Source organism: Odocoileus virginianus, chromosome 31 (genome assembly GCF_023699985.2).
Source record: "Odocoileus virginianus isolate 20LAN1187 ecotype Illinois chromosome 31, Ovbor_1.2, whole genome shotgun sequence".
Classification (NCBI taxonomy): domain Eukaryota; kingdom Metazoa; phylum Chordata; class Mammalia; order Artiodactyla; family Cervidae; genus Odocoileus; species Odocoileus virginianus.
Window position 1 is genome coordinate 7,029,468 of NC_069704.1, and position 22,338 is coordinate 7,051,805.

The 22,338-nt window shown below is 47.3% G+C and overlaps 1 protein-coding gene across 1 annotated transcript in view; it reads right to left on the reverse strand.

Annotated features, from left to right (window-relative positions):
- PAPPA (pappalysin 1) overlaps positions 1 to 22,338 on the reverse strand; it is a 259,266-nt gene that overhangs the window by 124,320 nt on the left and 112,608 nt on the right. The window contains exons 8-9 of the mRNA XM_070459199.1: positions 20,602 to 20,730; positions 14,966 to 15,057 (exon numbers count right to left, since the gene is read on the reverse strand). Coding sequence (XP_070315300.1) covers positions 14,966 to 15,057; positions 20,602 to 20,730 — 221 coding nt within the window. The remainder of the gene's footprint in view (positions 1 to 14,965; positions 15,058 to 20,601; positions 20,731 to 22,338) is intronic.

Here is a 22,338-nt window from a genome sequence, read left to right on the forward strand (position 1 = left end):
TTCACAGGAGCTACTGGACTGCCCGCTGCTTCTGCTGATATTCTAAAACGTGTGGACTTCATCAGAGCTATGACCACGGTTGGCATTGTGAGACAGTGGAGGAGAAACCAATCCAGCTGTCCCAGCTTTGCAGGGAAGGTATAATAAAAGTCCAAGAACATTCCTGGCAAATGCTACTATGGTGCTTTCTAGCTCTGTGGCCTGTCAACCTCGCAAACCTGCCGTTTTCATAGATGAAGAAACTGAAGTGGCCCCCACCCCTTTTTTTTGTGGGAGAACTGGGATTTGAACCAAGCAACCCAGCTCTGGAGCCTGAGCACAGAACCTCTATCCTAAGCTCCTCAAACTGAGACGTCTGGCCTGAGATGACAGCTAGAAAGTGGAGAGGCTGCGAGTCCAACTGAGGTTTGTCCGACTCTAAAGACCAACAGAGCTCTACCACAGTTTGTTGCCTCAGGAATAAAAATGTCTCTTAAGAAATATATCCTCCCTTCACTCATTTCTCCTATATTTACTAAGCTGCAAAGTATGTGCCAGGTCCTGGACGGATTGCTGGGAAATGAGATGAATGAACCCTGGGCTCAGCACTCCAGGAGCCCAGGGGTTGCAGAGAGAGGCAGGAAGTTATCGACTGCACCCTATTTTGCTCAGAGGTAGCAAATGCTGTAAGATCACAGAGAAGAGACCCCCTAACCTGATCTTGCCCAGATTTGAGAAGCTCCCCTTAGAAGGCAACACCTGGGCTAAGTCTCTGAGAGGAGAAATCAATCTAGAGTGAGGCAGACATTCCAGGAGGCTGGAGGGCCGGGTGGGGGGCTGCTGAGAGCAAGCGGGAGGAAGCTGCAAACAGGGTCGTAGGTGCAAAGCTAGAAGACGCTGCATGCCACAGTAAGGAACTAAGACTTATCTCAAGGGCCATGCAGAGCCATTGATGCTTTTAAAAGGAGAGGGACAGAATGACATCTGCCTTTTAGGAAGTTTAGGCTTCCCAGGTGGCACTAGTGGTAAAGAACCCACCTGCCAGTGCAGGAGACAGAAGAGATGTGGGTTTGATCCCTGGGTAGGGAAGATCCCCTGGAGGAGGGCATGGCAACCCACTCCAGTGTTCTTGCCTGGAGAATCCCATGGACAGAGGAGTCAGGTGGGCTATAGTCCATAGGGTCTCAAAGAGTTGGGCACGACTGAAGCAACTTAGCATGCACACACATACTCATGATACTGAAGGATAGATTGGAGCCAGCAAAGATGGGAGCAGGGACCTAGCTGAACTCTCCTAGGATGGTTCAGGCATGAGTCTACATGTGGGGGCGGGTCTGCAGACTCAGGTAGGGAGATAGAAGTAGGACTGATTTGGAGGGAAAAGTGTTAAAGGTCAGAATGGTGACTGGATGTGGCAAAAAGGGAAGAGTGGAGATTGTTTCCCGAACTTCTAGCTTAAATAGCTGGTTGGCTAGTGGCACCAGCCGTTGAGACTGAGAAAAACAGGAGTGCAGGAGCTCTGGAGAGAAAATGGCAAGCCCTGTGTTACATGTGTTGAGTCTGAGTGCCTGCGGGGATCTGATAGAATCATTAGATACACTAGTCCAGAGGTCAGGATAAAGGCCTCAGTCTGCACACAGAAATTTTGCAGTCTTTGGTTTTGAATGACGGAGTCAGGGAGAGAGTGCGGAAACTGGGAAGTGAGTCCATTATGGAACTTTGGAGAAAGAATATTTAAAAGGTAGGCATAACATGTCTGTGTAGGGATGGGCAGAGAGGTTAAGGAAAACTGGAAGAAGATAACATTTCAGAGGGCCTGGAAATTAAGAAGTTCAACAAAGAACCAGGTAAGCTGAAGGAGAAAAATACTGGAGTGTGTTTGCTGTTTGAAAAAGTATTAGTGCTCAGTCATGTCTGGCTCTTTGTGACCCCATGGACTGTAGCCCACCAGGCTCCTCTGTCCATGGGATTCTCCAGGCAAGAATACTGGAGTGGGTAGCCATTCCCTTCTCCAGGGGACCTTCACGACCCAGGGGTCGAACCCAGGTCTCCTGCATTGCAGGCAGATTCTTTACTGGCTGAGCCACCAGGTAACTTCCATGTTTGTTTTTTGGCTTCCCCTCAAAACCATTCTTTGGCACAATGGTAAAGAATCTGCCTGCCAATGCAGGAGACACAGGAGATGCAGGTTTTGACCCCTGGGTCAGGAAGATCCTGTGGCATAGGAAATGGCAACCCGACCCAGTGTTCCTGCCTGGAGAATCCCATGGACAGAGGAGCCTGGTGGGCTACAGTCCACGGGGTCCCAAAGGAGGCAGACGTGGCTGAGAACTGAGGACACACACACACGTTTAATCATGCTCTCTAAGAGAACCCCCTTCATTGCTCCATGATGACTCTCAACTTTCTGGTCGATCTCTTCCAGGGACAGGGTGTTCTCTACTTGTGAGTAAGAACTAGGCTGCTATTTATAATAACCACGAGAATCAGTATTTATTCATCACTTTCTGAAGAACAGAGGCTGCCCCAAGCCTAGCACATCTGGCATTCTTGGTGCCTTAGCACCCTGACGGGTAAGAGGTGCTGAACAAATGTATGATGAATAAACCCATAAATGCATGAAAGACTATATCACAGCTACCCTATGAAGTAAGGAAGCTCACTCCCCACACTCCACAGTTGGAAAAAGATGGTTGGGGACCAAGTCTGGAGAAGAGGCAGTCCCTGTGTTGCTGGGTCAGATCAATTGGCCTCTCCTCTGTCTCTCTCCATCTAGGAGTTCTCTTGGCAAAAGGTGCAAAGACTGATGGGAAATTCTGGGGTTTGAAGATGCTGGTGCAGCCCTCTCATCAGCAATGAGGCTGAACTCGAGTTACAATGCATGGTTTTGGACTCCTGAACTGAGAAACCAGTTATGATCCTGCCAATAGCAGTTGGAAGTTCAGTTCAATCTTTTGGATCATTTGGGCTGGGCTTCTGACTGGTGTTGAAAGCCAAAATCACTATGATTTCTCTTCAGGTCAAGTTGCCAAGAGTACTTCATTGGCCCTTGAAGAGCATCCCACAGCAGGAGTCTGCTCTTAAAGCACTGCTCCTAGCTTGTCTTGCTTCTGCCCAGAAACCACTGCTTGACCTAGAATCACACCTACCCACCTACCCATCCCGGAGCAGCTTTCTATGGGACCTGTCTGCCCACGGGACCGCAGAAGCACCCTCCTTCTGGACCTTCATAGCAGCAGAGTCCCTGCATGTGGTTTCACCGAGTCCAACTGCCCAGGAAGCCTTCATGGACTCACCAGCCCCCACCGCTGGTCTTCCCACTCCTCCTGGGGTCTCCTCAAACCACCCCGGTACATCTTGAAGGAGCACTGCCCTCTAGAGCCCTGCAGTGAAGGACTCCTTCTTCCCCAGATCGTCACTCCCATCTGCCTCCTGCCTAGCACAGAGCTTTGTATACAGCAGGTGCTTAATATAGACAAATGGCAGTGTGAATCTCTCCTGTGGTCACCTTTGTTTCCAGTCATCTTTGTAGAACCCCTGAGGCTGCTGCCTTGAGGCCAGAGAAGGGAAGCCCAGCACTTGTGAGGGGAGCTGCAGACTCCCAGTGTGGGATATTTTATCTCTCTGGCAAATTAAAATTAAAATCCAGTCCCTTAAAAATTATGATAATTTCAGCTTTGCTGTATCTTAATTTCTCCCTGGTACTTAATCAGTAGCAGCGAAGAGAAAAAGTCGCATTTAGTTTCTCCCTCTGTTGAGTCGCTAATGATCTGTAAACAAACACTCCAGACTGCGTCTTAAAGAGACCCTGGGAGCCCTGTGCGATGTGAGATTCCTTTCGCACCTTGCATTGTTTCCTCTTCTCATTATCTCTTTGCTGCTAGGCTGTTCAGCTCTCAAGAGCACATGTTTTTATTAGATAATCTTAATGATCAAAAGGCAGCATAAATTAGCAGTTCAGCTCCAGGGTTTAAGAGACAGACTTCCACGGCTGGAATCCCTTACTGGGGAGCCTTGACATCTCCGTGCGTTTTCCTTATCTACAGGGTCAACACAATTAAGCACAGGAGTTCACGGAGAAAAAGCATTACATGCATAACCAGGAGTCTGGACTGTTATGACTATTGTTTGAAATGAAGAGATGGAAGAGGGCTGACAACGCAGATATCGATGTCAGCACTTCTACTGGTTCTGAAGATCTGATGTTTCGGAGGACACTGGCTCCTTGAGTGTTGGAGCTGGGCAGATTCTGGTTCAAACCTCAGTTCTGCCACTTAAAAATCACCTGCTTTAAAGAAGCCTTTTCATCTCCCCGAGCCTCAGTTTCTTCTTGTGTAAAATGGGAGTCACAGGCCCTGCCTTCCTGCAGCTCAGGAAGATAGAGAGGGAGGGGAGAGAAGAGCCGTGTGTGTGGCAGAACGGCTGGCCTGGGATGTGACACTCACGAAAGCTTGTTTCCTCTTGGGCTGGTTTTCCCACTCAATAAATATTTATGGAACAGAGGTCACTTTCTCAAAAGTCACTTAAACACTGGGGACTTTGCTCTGTCATCTGGAAAGCGGTGATGAGAATGTCTGGATGCCCGGGGTGCTGGGGGTTTGAAATGAGACTGCCTTAGTAGGTTCTTACTAAAGGTCTATGTGCCCCCTTCTCCAACCCGGGGAGGATCCAGGATGTTTGCTGAAGCTCTAGGTACTAAGCTGGAGCTGAGCATCTCTGGCCACTCTTTTCTGCTTCCAAGTATCACTTGACTCAGTGTATCAGCCAAAGTCTGGCTCTAGCTGGATGCTGGGAACATGGGGATGGGCAGGATGACTTCTTTCAAGGGTGAGGGAAACTGACATGTAAACAAAAAATGTCGGGGAGTGAAGAGAACTACAACTAGGCTGCCACAGGCTGAGGGGCAATGCGGACGAGGTCGTACCTCCCCTCTCTGCGTCTCATCCGCCTTGACCTACCTGCTTGGCTAACCTCCCACCCACCTAGAGACTCCCCATCTATGCCCCAGGTGGTCAGCAACTTCTCCCCTGCAAGGCCAGACAGTGAATATTTTGACGTGGTGGGCCATACAGGGCCGCTGGGAACTACTCGACTATCTCTGCGGTCACAGATCTCTAAACCAAGGGGCACAGTGATGTTTCTGTCAAACCTGATCTGCCATCAGAGACAGCACGTGTGGTTTGACCACGGGCAGTAGTTTCTGACCCCTGATCTAGGCAAGCATGCCCACGCCTCCTGGGCCCCCGGGCAGGGCTTGTCCCCGTGTGTAGTCTGTACACCGAGGACGTGCCTTCCCTTCTTTTCCTGCCAGGAACAGCACCCTGCCCGGAGTCCTCAAACCTGCGGGGTCCAACCTCTTCCCTCTTCCACCCCTCACCACTCTCCAGCCATGAGGACTTTCTCCGACCTCCTCGAAAGCTCCTTCCTGCCTCGAGGATTTAGCAGTCTGAACTTGCGATCCTCGCTCCATCACCCTGCTCCCCATCTCCCTACTCTGTCCACTTTCTCTTCAACCTTCACGTCTCAACTTGAAGGTCCTGTCTCCAAGGGGGCCTCTCCCGGCCCCGTCACTTACACACCCCTACACGTTTCCACTCAGTGGCATTTTCAACAATTCTATTTCAATAATTGCCAGAGCTATTTCCTTCGCCTCCCTGGCCTTCCTTGTTCACGGACATCTCCCTTGCCACCAACATGGTGTTCGGCTCCCAGCAGACATCAGTAACTGTGTGACTAAATGCATGATGTGACTCAGCGACTGATCTGCACCATCCTTGGCCTGGCTTACGTTAGCGCCCACAGCCGCTCCAGTCTGCAGACTATAGCAGCGGGGTCTCACACAGTCCTGACTGCCCATCCATCATTTTATTTTAAGCACATTACTTCTCTGCCCCAAAAGAAGAGGAGGATACAATTAGGCCTATATCCCCCACTTGCTTAATATTTCAATTTCCCCCAGGGTACTTCCTTCAAGTGGCGATCACAGCTCATGAATATTAAATGTCTCTTCCAACCCACCATGGTCCCCAGGAAAGAGGAGAGAGTGAGCCTGGGACTAGGAAAGACTCCTGCCCCCAGGCCTCTCCCCACTTCGGGCTCTCTCGGACCTGAAGTCCTGACCACACAGATGCACAGCAAGGCCCCTGCAGTGGCAGTCCAGTTTCTGGTCCCTTGAAGTGCCACAGAGAAGCCCTTGTTCTCGGCTACCCAGACTCACCTGTCTTGGGTGTGGACTGCCTTTCAAACGCACACATCAAAGTGTGGTCTTGACTCCTCGATTTCAGGAAAGCTCTGAGCCCTTTTGGAGCCTGACCCCTCCCTGGGAGTCACGAGGCCAGCCTGGACCAAGGGGAGAATTCCTCCCGTCCAGCATCTGAGGCCATCCTGTTTCTTTTCATTCCTGACTGGCCTCTCTGTGGGGTAGGCCTCCCGGGCTTCTAAAGGAGGTGGTAAGCCGCGGTCTGAGGCTGGATGGCAGGCTTGATCCTAACCGGTGCTGACTCTAGGGTGTGTGAATGCATCCATCAGACCGCCCAGTTGAGGACCTCAGATCTTTAGACCGCCCTGCACAGCAGCCTTCCGCCCCATCGCCTCGCTTCCCCTTGTCTTTGTCCCCTCTGTGACCCTCTCTGACCCTCTGGGTTAAAGGAATTCCTTTCCCCTCCCCAAGCCCTCATTTCTTTTAAAATGCCCAGTTTAAAAACAATAACGATCTGGGATTTAAATTCTGGAAGTCAGGGTTTGAAGAGTCCCGGAGCTCATTTAGATCACTCCCGTCACGTGACAGCTGGGGAGACTGAGATCAAGGGGCCTCCGTCACTTCTCCTGATGACAGGATGCAGCTAAGGACCATTTGTCCCAGAGATGGACCTGTGGCCTTTGCATCCCTCACAACTAAGATGGCAAATGGGAGGGGAAGATAGTAGACATGTCTACTGATTGCCACGCACGGTGCTGGACACGCTAAAGACTCTCTTTCCATCTTTCTCTAAACATAACTGTGTTATGATTATGTCCATTTTCCAGAAAAGAAGACTGGGACTCAGAGAGAGGACGGGAGATGCTCAAGCTGACCCAGGGAGTGATTAAAATCAATAGACCTTTGAACTCATGCTCCTTGGTCTGACATTGCCATGACAACGGACTGAAGTGTCAAACTCCTCCTAGGCTAAAACACAATGTGGCTACATTCAAAGGAGGGTAAGCTATTAGAAACAAAAACGCAGCCCCAAACACAGAATGGCCCTAAGTCAAGGGCCTGGGGTTTGTGCAGTAGAATGTTTATAGGGTGATAATAACTGAAAATTGTCATTTTCCTGACTCATGAGAAAGGCACAGGAAGGATCTATGCGTTCACTTTTGTTTCCTACTGTGTCAGTGGCAACACGGCCGAAGTAGTGGAAAAGAGAGGCTTTCCATGGCTTTTGGTGGGGCTCATCTGGATGCTGGACGCACTCTTTGAAAGCAGGTGGACTGGAGTTAAAATCTCCTACTCTGACCCAGTTGGCTGTATGACTTAGGACAATTCACCTACACTCTCAGCACTCCAGTCTCCTCATCAGCAAAAGGGACGTCCTTATTCTGAGGAAGCAGCATGGCGGGAAGGGTAAATGAAATCATTTGACAAAAGGGCTTCTGTGCTAAGCACAGACGCTGGTCCAGTTGGGTGCCTGATAAATGAAATAATTTCACGGTCAAGTGTGCAGACTTTGCTTAGGTACTGTGAATCTCATCTCTGCTTTCCCCAGCTATGTGACCTTGGGCAAGTTATTTTACCTCTCTGAACCTCTACACAACTGAGATCAACATCGTTTATGTCATCGGGTTCCTGGGAAGATGGACCTAAGTTTCAAATTAATGACATTGATGACAACAGCAGCAGCATTAGCAAGCGTATACATATCATCTACTAGGTATCACTTATAAAATGTTTTACCTACTTAACCTCATTTCATCTTAACAACTGTGAGAGGCAGGGACTATTACTAACCCATTTCACTGATGAGCAAACTGAGGCACAGAGAAAACTTATTTGGACCTTATTTCTCACCCAAAATCCACGTCCATAATCATGATGGTCGGTGTCATTATGCTAGTACTAAGCATGACACCCAGTCTAGCTGACAGACCACCACCATTATCACCACCTCCATGACTACCACTAACACTTCTCTTTCCTTCCTTTAAAGACAGGTCTTCAAGTTAAAAGAAGTTTTATTTGAAGAAGGTATTTTGGCGACAGTCACTATGTTTTCCATAGAGGGAGGTCTGAAAAACTATGTATGGCCAGGAGATGTTTTATTTTTTTCTTACTTCAATTTTTTTTTTTTTTTTTTTTTTTTGGTAAGGTGAGAGGTGGGTCATCTATTATGATTTCACGTTGTTGGAAAGAAAAATAATAATAGACACAACTCCCAGCAGGGCCCATGCTTCCGCCTCTTCCCCTCCCCCTACCAGATGCTACTTTCCCCTTTAGTCAGTGGTGTTCTAAACTCTCATCAGAATATCCACCAAGAAGACACAGCGATTCATCTTCCTGTTTTCCTTTCTCGCCTTGGCTGGGAGCAGGCCAGGGCAGCCTGACAGAGGGGCCACAAGGCGCGGTGACCCCCGCCCCTCCCAGGGACTGGTGGGGAAATGGATTGATCCCTCCTCCCCCGCCCCCTTATCTACGCACAGATAATTTAGTTATTGGCCCTGGCTCTGGGACAGGGCTGGGAATGCTGTGTCCTGACCAGAGACAAAGTGATGCTAATGGCAGGGAATGGGGGAGAAGAGGGGAGGGGAGGGGCTGAGAAGGAGAGCCAGGCTGGGAATGCCTGTGTGTTTGTGTCTACAAAAGACGACGTGGGGGTCCGTTTGCTTTGTTTGCTTAACTATATATCAGCATCAAGCAGGATTTGAAACCCCAAAACCCTTAAATGGATGTTTGACAAATTGAGGATTCCTCACTGTCAGACAGGGGAAAGGAGCCTTTTGACCCTCAGCAGGCTCACTCTCATTTCACCAAGGGAGAGGCTGACGCCCCCCAGGGGAGATCCCAAGCTGCAACCCAGGCTCTCTAGTCTGAGCTGAGACCCCAGCTCTCCCGAGGAACCCGGGGCAATAAATCAACGTGGCACGAAGAGCCTTCTACAATCACAACCCCTATAATGGCTTAAATGTCATCTCCGAAGGTAGCACGTTTCCAGCACCCACTGGAGATATATGACTGAGTATGACCCCTATTGGGGATGCTTCCCATTTTGTCTGACTAATTTGACCATTACCTCCCCCCTTCAGCTTTTATCAGCAGCCTGTCTGTAGTTTATGACTCAGTGCTTTAGACACAGAATTCCCAACTCTGCGAACAATGCCTCCAGCCAGAGCCGCTCCGGGTGGGGTGCGGAGAGTTATCAGTTTACTGATGATACCACATTTTTTCTAACCGAAAACCTCAGGCCTGGGGTATGTTATATGTGAAAAGGGGGAGAAAGGACAAGATAATTTCCACATTGCTGGGGATGCAGCCTCATTGCCTAAGAGGGCTTGTGGGTGGTGTTCCTATTAACAAGCAACTTATTATGTGTTGGGGATGAGGGCTCTGGGGGTGGGACAGTGGGGAAGGGAAGTCCCAGGCTATTGCATAAAAACACATTGGCACCTTGGGAATCCTTCCGGATGTGTGGGCTTCTGCAGCGTGAATGAGAACGCCACCATAAATCTGCCACCCACCCTCACGCTGCTGGTGCCAGAGCCAGGGAAAACATCAGCCCGGCTCGACGGTCGGCGACAAGAAAACAAATAAGGAGGAAAGGAAGGGGGGAAGAAAGCGTGGAAAGAAGGAAGGAAGGGAGGGAGTGAGGGGTCGTCCAGCTAGGGAGGAGAGCTGCCGCCGAGAGGAGGCAGAGAGGCTCTGTGCTCAGTCTGGAGATAGAATCACAGCTCTTTGAGATGAGTCACCTTGGGCAAGTGAAGGCATCCTGTGTGTACGCTCTGGGCTCAGTCTTGTCAGAACTCTTCACAAAACCCCAAGGACTACAGTGCACCAGGATCCTCTGTCCATGGGTTTTTCTCAGGCAAAAGCACTGGAGCAGGTGGCCATCTCCTACTCCAGGAGATCTTCCCGATCCAGGGATCGAACCTGCATCTCCCGCATGGGCAGGCGGATTCTTTACCACGACGCCACCTGGGAAGCCCCTTTGGGCATCCTAGTAGGTCTCAGATCCCTCATCTGGATGTAAGAGACCTCCCACAGGCTCACCTTAAACAAAGGTGCATGACATAGGGCAGGCTGCCTGGTGAGTACCCACATGTGGTGGGCGGTGCTGATATTCACCCACATCCCAATGCTCACTGAGGGAAGTACTGGGTAATGTGCATCAAACACATTCAATTTGCTGGGAACAGGGCTGGACCTCACCGCATCTGATGACAACATTCAGTAGGGCTTCTAGGTGACAATCAGCAGAAACCAACTTTGGCCAAGTCAGGCAAAACAAGCAAACAAGAAGTATCTATTCAAAGAATACTGGGTACTGATGGAAGACTCCCTGGGAGGGCTGGAGAGTGTTCTGAAGGCTGATTTTGAGCTCACAAGGAAGCCCCAGGACTGTTTTTGTGAAGACATCTCAGAGCTATGGCTGCACAAAATCCTCTCCGCACGACTGCTGGGTGCTGTCAGCGGTACTGTGGAAACACAGGGATTGTGGCCACTCCCATCATCTTCATCAAATGGGTTTGCTTTGATGAATCAGAGTCCCTGTGTCTTCTGATTCATCCTCGGGCTGATGTGTCTGATTGGTGATCAGGGGAGAGGGTAGGTCACATGCCCACATTCAGTTACAAGGAGGACTGGGGCTCAGAGGTGCTGCCATTACTAACTTCTTTTCTTTTTTATTAGGCCTTTATTGAATGTGTTACTATATTGCTTCTGTTTCATCTTTTGGTTTCCCTGCCACTAGGCATGTGGGATCTTAACTTCTCCAGCAGGGACTGGACCCACACCCTCTGCACTGGAATGCAGAGTCTTAACCACTAGACCGCCAGGGAAGTCTCTGCACTACCAGCTTCTGTGGCGGGGCTCTGCCTCACTATTATTACAACAAGGAGAGTTCTTTCCTAAATCTGGGAAAGGGATTGAAATAATGTGTCCACAAATATTGGTAAACATCTTCCACAATGAAGTCCCAGGCCTGCTCCCATTTTCTGGATGAGAACACTGAAGCTCAGCCAAGACCACATGTCTAAGTCATGGTGTCAACCCAAGTCAAGTCTCATTCAAGCCTGTTCTCCTGGCTACCACCTTGACCAGCGTCTTGCCATGTGTCATGATGAGAACAACATCCACCCCAGCAACGCCTCCCACATTCCAGTCCCATTTCTCTGACTCATCTGAGCTGGATCTTTTGGGAGCCACAGATTCACTGTCTGTTTTTCTGTTATTCTTCTTAGAGGAAGATGTTTTTCTTCCTCTAAAGCCATGGAGTCTGTTCTTGGAATGTAGTTTCTAGGCGCCGGGATCTCTGGACAGACTCCTTTCTTCCTGGAATGTCCTGTCCCTCGGAGTGCCTAGGATGGACTCCTACACGGTGAGGCGGGGGTGACTAACTGAGGTGCCTCCTCTAACACAACCACAGTCACCAGGCAGGGGGAATGCAGAGCCTTCCCTGGATGCTGTCCACACCACTGACAGTTCTGTATTCCATTCCATTAATTCATTAAGTGAACTGTTCCATAGCAGTATGTTCCTTGCTCACACTCCCAAAGCTCTACCAGACCAAGAGCTGTCTGGTAAAAAAAATATTTTGCAGGAAGCTCCTCACCATGAGCCCTAGAGTCAGACTCTCTGGGTGAAAGTCCCAGCTCTATCACTTGACTGCATATCCTTAGTTCACCTCCCCACGCCTCAGCATCCTGGTTTGTAAATGAAGGATACTGAAAGAGTTCTTAGGAGAATGACACTTTAGAAATGTGTCCGGCATATGATAGGTGCTCAATACATGTCATCAGCAACGGCAGAACATTTAGGATCTACTGGGGAATAATCGTATGGGAAGTAGGTCGAGGGCCTTCTCTGGTGGCACAGTGGCTAAGAATCCATCTGCCAATGCAGGGGACACGGTTTCCCTTGGTCCGGGAAGACTCCACATGCCAGGGGGCAACTAAGCCCATGAGCCACAACGACTGAGTCCACGTGCTGCCTGAAGCCCACGTGCCCGGAGCCTGTGGTCTGCAACAGGAGAGGCCACCGTCATGAGGAGCCCCCGCTCGCCACAAACAGAAAGCGTCTGCACGCAGCAACAAAGGCCTAGTGAGACCATAAAAAGGTAAATAAATAAATTCTTAAAGAATAACAATATAAAGCAGATCCTGAGGTTCCAAGTCTCATCCTCTTGGTAACGTCCTCATCTTCTCTTTTCTCCCTCTTAAGCATTTCAGTGAACACAGCTTGAAAATCAGGATCTATTCCAATTACTTGGGCCAAAGTGTAGGTGGGGAAGCAATGCCTCTAGAGGTAAAGAAGAGAGGACCCGACTCTGAGTCTCCCAGGCCCCACTACTGTAGGTATAAAATGCAGTTATTTTTTCTAAGTGGTGAACCATGCCATAATGTTCATCTCCTCTTTGCACTAGTCTCTAGCAACCAATAATATCAGAGACCCAAAATCTGTGGACCAAGAAATGTCATCTGTAATGAGCCAAATAAATATTTTAGGCTCTTCAGCCCCTGGGGTCCCTGTTGCAACTACTCAGCTTTATGGTCGCGGCAAAAAAGCAGCCACAGATAATGAAAGATGGGTACTGTGTTCTAGCACTTCCCAGGTGGTGCAGAATCCATCTACCGATGCAGGAGATGCAAGAGACCTGGGTTTGATCCCTGGGTCGGGAAGATCCCCTGGAGGAGGGTACGGCAACCCACTCCAGTATTCTTGTCTAGAGAATTCCATGGACAGAGGAGGCTGGCGGACTACAGTCTATGGGGTCACAAGGACATCGCTGAGCATCCTGTATTATTCTGTATTATTGCATTCTGGGTTATTCGCTCAGTCCTGTCCGACTCTTTGCGACCCCATGGACTGTTGTAGCCTGCCAGGCTGCTCTGTCCATGGGATTCTCCAGGCAAGGATACTGGAGTGGGTTGCCATTTCCTTCTCCAGGGGATCTACCCAACCCAGGGATCGAACTCTGGTCTCTCTCATTGCAGGAGGACTCTTTATGGTCTGAGCCACCACGGAGGCCCCTGGTACATTCTGGAAAACTTTATTTACAAATATAGGCGGTAGACCAGTTCCAGCTCATGGACTGTAACTTGCAGACCTGTTCCACAGACCCTACCATCCTAACTTCACCACAGTCTAACTCTGGCCAGAAGCCCTTGAGCCACACGCCATCTTAATTCTAGTAAAATGGGTGGACATCGTCCAGCAGGATCTGAGTGTATGCTTGGGTGTCATGAGGATGATGTCCACGGTGAGAGATGGTTCGAGCAGAGCTCACAATTATGAGAAATAGTCACACACTTTGGAAACCACACAGCAGAAGTGCAGGTAAGGCTTTTAGAGAGCACCTAGTATAATCCTTTCAATTTATGGGAGGTCAGTCAGAAGTCCAGACTAGGGAGGTGACTTGGCCAGTTTCAACTAACATGTTCTCAGCATAGCTGGGACCAGAATGCCTGGTTTTCTGACATTTAATCCAAGGCTCTTTCTACCAGACCACTAGGTTCATATCAAGATTTTATTATGAATCATACTCAAATCAACAGAGAGAGAGGGGAAAAAATCTGCACTTTAAAAACCAAAGTCCCTGCCTGGAACCTCTGCTGTCCTTCCCCGCTCCGTATCTTCCTTTTCTTCCATCTACGAACAGGTGTGGGGCGCCTCTATTGTGTTGCTCAGCCTTGGTGCCAAGGAGAAAGTAAGTGGTCAATAAACGTGTTTGAGAATGGAATACACCGTAAATGATACGTGGTAAAGAGCGCACAGCATGCCAGGAGAAGGGAGGTCTAAAAGCTGCCTGTGAGGTGCTGCAAAGAGAAGAACCAATGGCATTTCCTCCCCTCCAGTCCTCCAAGAAAACTGCCTTTCAGAGAGAAATCTTCCCACCGAGGCCTTCCTCCTTTCCTTAGATGGAGCACCTCTGTCTTTTGTACTTGCAAATGAATTGTGATTAGTTTTCACCTCCAGCCCCGGGGATTAGCCAGGGGACCTTTGATCTTCAGGTATCGATTTGCATCTTAAAGGAAGCATGATCTCATCTGGGCCAGCTCAAAATTCCATCCCTGCCCCCCAACCCTTGTCTGTTTACCAGCCCCCCACCCCCAGGCTGACCAGGGGCCTCCCAAGTGGGGCTAAAACAACATGACCAACCAGACTCTTGGAGAAGGCGGAGGAAAACAAATTTCCCATCTGACTCCGTGAAGGTGGGAAAAGGACATTTGCTTTCTAAACATGGGCTGGTCTGCGATTCCTCTTCCTCAAGTCAGAGAACCTGGATCCTGGCTGGAGGCCGTGGAGGAAAATGAACTGAGCTTGTGTGCAAGAATCAGACAAGATCAGCTCCAAGTCCTGGTTCTGTCTTCAAGCCTAACCTGTATGACTCTGGACGCGTTTCACAAGCTCTCTGGCTTCTGTGTTTTTCCCATCTCTAAAGGAAGAATAAAAGCCTTAAACATCTACACAAATAATAGCCATCCCAGACGGTTGGCATGAAGAAGAGCAGTCAGTGTAAGATGAAGCTAGATCAGAAGGGTTATCCATTAGCACCGTCACCTATGAGAACGTACGCTCCCGGAGGGCAGAATGCCTGACCTCTGTCTGTCTGTTTCCTTGGCTGTGTTCACTAGTGCCTAAAACAGTGTCTGGCTCCCAGGAGGCACTCAATGCATACGCGTGATAGAAAGGAGTGAATCGTCATTTAGTTATAACCATTGCTATTCTTCTAACTGACCAGCCATCCGGCACCGTCCACTTCTCCAGCGAGGCCCAGAGAAAGGGCAGACTTACCAACACAGTTGAAGGAGACTTCCTGCCGACAGAAGAGGGAGCAGCCATCCCCACTGATCTTGTTCATGTCGTCACACTCTTCACCTTGGCTTCTGCAGAACGGATACGGAAGGAAAATTTGTCACATCAGCTTCAGAAGCCCAACCAGACATGGAAAAGCTCGCTGGGGGCTAGGAATGTTTTGGTTAGGTCTGGGGCAAGTCCCTTCTTCCCCTGAGTTTCTGCTTCTTCCAAACGACGTGCGTGCAAGGTAAATTTGTGAAGTCCTTATGTTTGTCTTACTGGGTGTTTTTGATGACAAAGTAGCATTCCTGCTTCAGACTCATTCGCTGAGATCTCCTCTGTTAAGCTGGTAAGTCAGAGGAGAGGAAGAAGAGGATGAATCAATGAACCAGACTTTGCTACTGTGTCTGGGAAATCGCACTTCCACTCTAAGATGGGGGACTGAAGGGAGTTTTGGGGTTTCTAAGGCAATGGCACCCCACTCCAGTACTCTTGCCTAGAAAATCCTATGGACGGAGGAGCCTGGTAGGCTGCAGTCCATGGGGTCGAGACGAGTTAGACATGATTGAGCAACTTCACTTTCACTTTTCACTTTGATGCATTGGAGAAGGAAATGGCAACCCAGTCCAGTGTCCTTGCCTGGAGAATCCCAGGGATGGGGTCGCACAGAGTCGGACACGACTGAAGTGTCTTAGCAGCAGTAGCAGCAAGGTATAAATACTGTTCTTCACTGTGCCCTGCTCTGGCCCTTCTGTCATAACCCCAGTGCACATAAAGGCAGTTTTGTCTCCTACATACATTCAGGTATCTGATCTTTATTAGATCAGAGAACACCGCCTTCTCTGTTGGCTGTGTCATTTATTGGTAACAAGAACTCTAAGGCCTGGGACCTACACTGCTAGGAAATAAAAACGCCTCCCCCTGCTTTTTAAGGAATTATTTCCATCACTGAAGGATGATTTTGCAGTCATTAGGATGGGCAGAAAATGAGCCACACTCTCTGAATCGGATCTAGAAGAGAAAGAGGATTAACAATGGAAAGACTGAATGTGTTACCACTTTCTGGAAAATTCCCATCCCTTTAGTCACAGAAACTTGGGTTTAGAGACCCGTGTTCCCAACTAATTGTGTGATTTTGGACAAGTCCCTTAGTAGGGCTCGCCAACCTTTGGCACCTAATGCCTGATGATCTGAGATGGAGTTGATGCAATAATAATAGAAATAAAGCACACAATAAATGTAATGAGCTTGAGTTATCCCTAAACCATCTCCCATCTTGCCAGTCCATGGAAAAAGTGTCTTCCATTAAACCTGTCCCTAGTGCCAAAAAGGTGGGGGATCTCTCTCTGATCTTTTTATCTTTGACAATTTACATCAACAAAAATTGAAAACAAACTTTCCATTGTTTAGCCACAGTAAGCACATTTCAAGTCCTCAATAGCTGGATGGAGCGAGTGGCAGCCGGATCAGAGAGCACAGAATCTACTTCCACTATTATAGAAAAACCCACTGAACGGTGCTCTTCCGGGTGTTGAGTCTGTTTTCTCGGGGGTTAAAGTGGAGATAGTTACACCTACTCCTTAGTGTCGGCACAAACGTGGAAGGCAACTTGAGGCGGCGGGCCAGGCTTGCCGCACACAGCCGACAGTGCGTCACAGTCCCCACGCCCACCCACCTGTCCTGGGAGGTCTCCGTAGAGGCTGTGGCTGTTGTCCCTCTTTCCCCAGAGACCGGCTGGGAGTCCCGGCCTGGGAGGGGCCTCAGACTTTGCCTTTCACCCCGGCAATTAACACGGGGAAACATTTGTTGCTTTTAGGAAGTGTCAGAGTACCAATATGGGGTCTTGTAATCAGTGCTTACGATGACTAGGACATTGCATTGATCTTTGAAGAGCCCCCCACTTCTCTCCAGCTTGCAAAGCCATTAGCAAGGAATTCTATATTCCAAGCTGGGCCCGTATTCAAGCAAATCTTACACACTGGAAATCAATGATGGCCTTGTGATTCTTAACTCTTCCATAGGTTATCTGGGGAGAGATTTTTTTTTTTTAACCTGGGCTGTTTTCCCTAAGCCACAAAGAACATTTCTAACCCTCCTTTCCTCACCACCCAAACAGTATGTTCTATTGGTTTAAGCAAAACATTAGGGTCACCACAAATACCTTCTAGGCATGCCGGATCTATCATTAGATAGACAAGCTCTGAGAAACCTTCTTTGACCTCCCAGGCTAGAGTGGGTGGCCATCTTCTCTGAGTCCAGAGACGAGGGGCTCCATCTATCACAGCGCTTGTCAGATCAACCACTTTTGCCTGTTACTTGAGAGCACCCTGCCCTAGGCTTTAGGAAGTCAAAGGATGTGACAGAGTCTTTGTCATCCTAGCACCCTGACGCCTGGCACAGTGTCTGGGAAAGAGGAAATAGCACGGAGCTATCCCTTCACTTGTTAGTCCTGCAGCACCATCAGTCACGGCAAGGCAATGGTAAACCCAGATAATAATGTGGGTCCTAGGCCTACATCTTGGTTCTGCTCCTTACTGAGTATGAAAGCTTCAGGAAACCATTTTAATCTTTGGGGGCAAGGTGTCTCTTTCGTGAAGCAAGGTAATAAGGCCTATCTCACATGGTTGTTGGAAGGACCCAAGGGGATTATAGTGTAGCACAGTGCCTCCTGCCTAGTAGAGTCTCAATAAATATTTATAATTATCATTATAACAGTCATCCAGTGTTTTTTCTCATCAGGGACCTCACTGAATGTTGAGTCTATCTGTATTTCTTCATAAATTCCTTTGCATATATATAGCAAATTAGCATGTATCATCCCATGAAAAATCCAGTTAGTGAAGATGACAGCCCTTCTCACCCTCAAAGTTTTTTTTTTTTTTTTTTTTGCTTAGGTTAGGTACCAAACAGTTGTTGACATAGTTAGTAGAAAACTGAATGCAACTGTTTGGTACCTGCAGGTAATTCAAAACCTATTTGACATCTATGAAGGTTATTAATCCTAGGTATAAAATACTAAAAAACCATGCTCAGAATGATATTTAAATTATTACTACTACCAGCAGTTTTAGGTCAGTGATGATATTGCTTGCAGTGTTTTATCAATATATCTATGAAAAGTAAAAGTGTTAGTCATTCAGTCCTGTCTGACTCTTTGAGATCCCATGGACTGTAGCCTGCCAGACTCCTCTGTCAATGGGATTCTCCAAGCAAGAATAGTGAGTAGGTTGCCATTTCCTATTCCAGGGGATCTTCCCGACCCAGGGATTGAACTCAGGTCTCCTGCACTGTGGGCAGATTCTTTACCACTTGAGCCATCAAGGAAGCTCTATCTATATCTGATTCCAAAATGGACAGACAGAATTGTAGACCAGTTCCTACACATAGTGAGTTTCTTTTTTATTCCTCTTGCTAAATTAAAAAATCCCAAGTCACAATTATGGGTTGTCGGCAATGACCATGACCGTTTCCTGGATGTTCTGGATATGTAGCTTAATCTTGGACCCATAAAAGATGCAGCACTTTCCCTGGAGATGATCTTGTTCACTTGCTCAGGGTTCTATCAGACAACAGCTTTATCAAAAGCTAGAAGTAGATGTCTTCATGTGGAAGGAAACAGTATCTTCCCTTTGCCCAATTTTGTTACATTAAGCGCCTGAAACCATATGTTCATGTTGGATTGTTGCACCTGGATGAGGATCTTAAATGTAGGCAATAGCACACCATCAATGTCAATCTCTGACAAGTGTGGAGTTTTATTTTGTATGCTTGAAGAGTCAACTTCTTGGCAATCAGGTGGTTTGCATCATAATTCAACACTTAAAAATCCTTATTATTACCCCCCTCCGTATTGAAATCTAGATAATTCAGCTTTGAAATTATAGGTGCAGGACGTTTAAGACATGGACACATATATATATATACCTGAGCTGCATCACTTCAGCAAATCACTTGAAATTGCACAAATATTCAATACTGGTCTTTATCAGTGTTAACAGTAAAGAAAAAACAAAAAAAGTCATTCATTATTTCAAAAACTTGACTTAGTACCCTGCTTGTAGCAGCTGGTTTATTTCAGGGTGTTTAGGGGAGCAGTGTCTTGCACATGCTGCTATCCTTTTGCACAATAAGTTGGGCAGATGTGGCTCACTGGCCGGCATCCGATCATATTCTCGACATCTGCTTTTTCCTTCAGTGCTAAGCCATGATCAGAAGGCAAACTGCTGGCCAATAGTGGGTGTCTGTGCAAATGTGTATTCATGGACACACTCTTTCTCTGCATCGCTGCATCATCCTTGCTGTGCTCCTAGCTGGTCCTTTCATTCCACAGCAGCTTTCCAGTGTACATTACACACCACAAAATCAACAGCATCCAGTTAAATTGCTCTTGACCTCTAGCACGAGTGTCAATGATAAACCAAGGAATCAGTCATTGAGCCCTTTTCTTTCATTATACGAATTATACCTATGAATTGATTCATGTTCTGCACATCAGTGAAACAAATTCCCTTTAAAGGGCCCCTCCCCCTACAGAAATAGTAATTGCAATCCCATGGTGTACAGATACTCTGTGACACCCAATGGTGCCATTTAATGATGGAATTTTGCCAATAGCATGTTGTGTCATCTCCATATGTAACGTTTATTATTAAATCCGCCAATAGTTTTAAAAGTCCCTTAGCAATAGTGTGATTTGCAACTGTGATTGCAAGAAAGAACACAGGCTTAGCAATAAGGAGTTTGTGAATGATCCTTGGTCTCTTTTTCATCTTGAGGACCAAAACTATTTAACTGAGTGACAAGCCATTTTTATGCTTACTCTGGAGGAAAAAAAAAAAAACCAAAGATTTCTTTTTTTTTTTCAACAATGCAAAAGTCTTGATGGCTTCTCGCCACTATTGCTCAGTTGTGTAACATCTTGCCCTGTGGACAGGGGATGAATGGACTGATGATCCGATAAAATCCATTTTCTAGACACACAGCTTTGTATTTTCTAATCACACTTATCCTTTCTTTTGGCTGCTCGTGTGGAATCTTTACACTTACCGATTCATTTGCCTCCTGTACTTAATAGTCATATTCAATGTTCACTCTAGAGGACTGCTTACTATTTATGGTTTCAACATTACAGAAGAGTTGAAATATTTTGCTGTTTCTATGAGACTGACCCATTTTGTAAACTGTTGACATAACACAATAGAAATAATAAATACACTTTCAATTTTAATAAGTGTAAACGGTAACCAGCAAAGAATGTGAAAGTGTTCTCACGTAGGTGCCCTGTGTCCTGTTAACTGAATGTGGACTGAGGTGGAAAAAACTAATAGAATCTTTGTGGCACATAGGAAACAATGAGGAACAACAGCACCGTGGTACTCAGTGCAGAATGGTGGCCCTGTGGAAATCTTATATTATTACACATTTGAGAAACGTGCTTGCTCAAAAAAAGAGTCACAGCTTTTCTTCTGAGGCTTGCCAACTACTTGCAGACAAATCGACTTGCAGATTGCTGGGGCTCCCCTCACAGCTCATACCCTGAAGGGTAGCCCATAAGTGCTTCTCTTTGGCACCCCGACCACCTTCTGGCCTAATTAGCACTGCCTCCCGCCGTGTCTGTAGCTACACCTACTTACCTCTGAACGATGCCATCACCACAGTACCCACTTCCGTGGATGTACGTGGCAGCAGGTGACAGCTCACTCTCTTCATTTCCTGAAATAGCGATGACCCAATACTGGTACATACTGCCAAGATGGACATCTCTGGAAAACATAAAAACATAAGGAAGACTATTAACTATACAGATGCAAGGCTGGGGACAGACAAAATGGACCCTCTTGAGTACATTTCTACTAGTCTGGCTTGCTTCTGATACCACCCACATATTTAATTATTCAATAATTGCTATTTGTTTTTTAGAAATTTTATTGAAGCATAGTTGATTTACAATGTTATATTAATTTCTGTTGTAGAGCAAAAGTGACTCCTTTGTACACAGACACACATTCTTTTCATATTCTTTTCCGTTATGGTTTGTTACAGGAGATTGAATATAGCTCCCTGTGCTATATAGTAGGACCTTGGTGTTCATTCATCCTATACACACTAGTTGGCATCTGATAGTCCCAAATTTGCAATCCTCCCCTCCCCCATCCCAGTCTCCTTTGGTGACCACAAGAATGTTCTCTATGTCTATGAGTCTCTTTCTGTTTTCTTGATATGTTCATTTGTGTCACATGTTAGAATGCACACATAAGTTAGTTATCCAGTAATTTTTCATGTCTACCGTGATTAAGCCACTCTCCCACTTATGATGGGCTATACTAAAATGAGGCAACAACTGACATACGACCATGAATATTACCAAGTGGCGCTAACGGTAAAGAATCTGCCTGCCAATGCAGGAGACACGAGATGTGAGTTCGATCCCTGGCTGGAGTAGAAAGTGGCAACTACTCCCGTACCCTTGCCTGAAAATTCTATCAACAGAAGAGCCTGGAGGGCTACAGTCCGCGGGGCCGCCAAGAGTTGGACACGACTGAACGACTGAGCACTTTTTATTTTTAGTTTAATCTTTAGGATAACCCTGGTGGATAAGAATTAGATGGTATATGGCCCACAATGAAGATGTCTTGGAGAATGCCATCTAGGAAAAATAAACGGGATGAGTAAAAGCGCAGAGGTGGGAAAGCGCCACGCGGGTTCTGTGGGCACTGCTCTATTGCCCTCATCCTAAGATGTGAGCGGAAACCCCACATAAGCAAGAAGTGCTTTCCTACGGTTCACATCCAGTGACGATCCGTCTCCCTGCCACTTGCTCTGCGCTGTGCCTCTCACTCTTGACTAAAATAATAATAATAGCAGCAACTATTAAATGAATGTCCAGCCTGGGGCTAAGCACTTTCTGTGTGTTTTCTCATTTGAGAATCAAAACAACACTACATGCATACTAGTAGTTTCATGTTTATTTTACAGACGATGAATCTGAGGCATAAGGAGATTAAGCAACGTGCTTACAGCCATATGGCATTAAAGTATATGCTGCACTCTGCCTCCCTAATTCCTAGCTCAGGTCTGCTTGAACAATTTCACTCCTTGCAAAGGGAAATCTTGTCCTACAATTGCAATTCCAGCCTTTGGTTCCTGCTAGATTTCCAGTTTACCTAGATTGCATCTCTCCTCTGCGCTCAAGACCCCCCGGAGCAATGCCTGTTCCACTTTCCTGGCACTCAACCTTATACCAGATCACCTTCCTCCCCTTCTTATCTCTTCTCAGCTCCTTACTTGAATTCCCTGCCATGGAAGGAACCTGGATACTGGCAATTATCTTCCAGGGCAAAGATATATTTATCCACATGACCAAATCACCA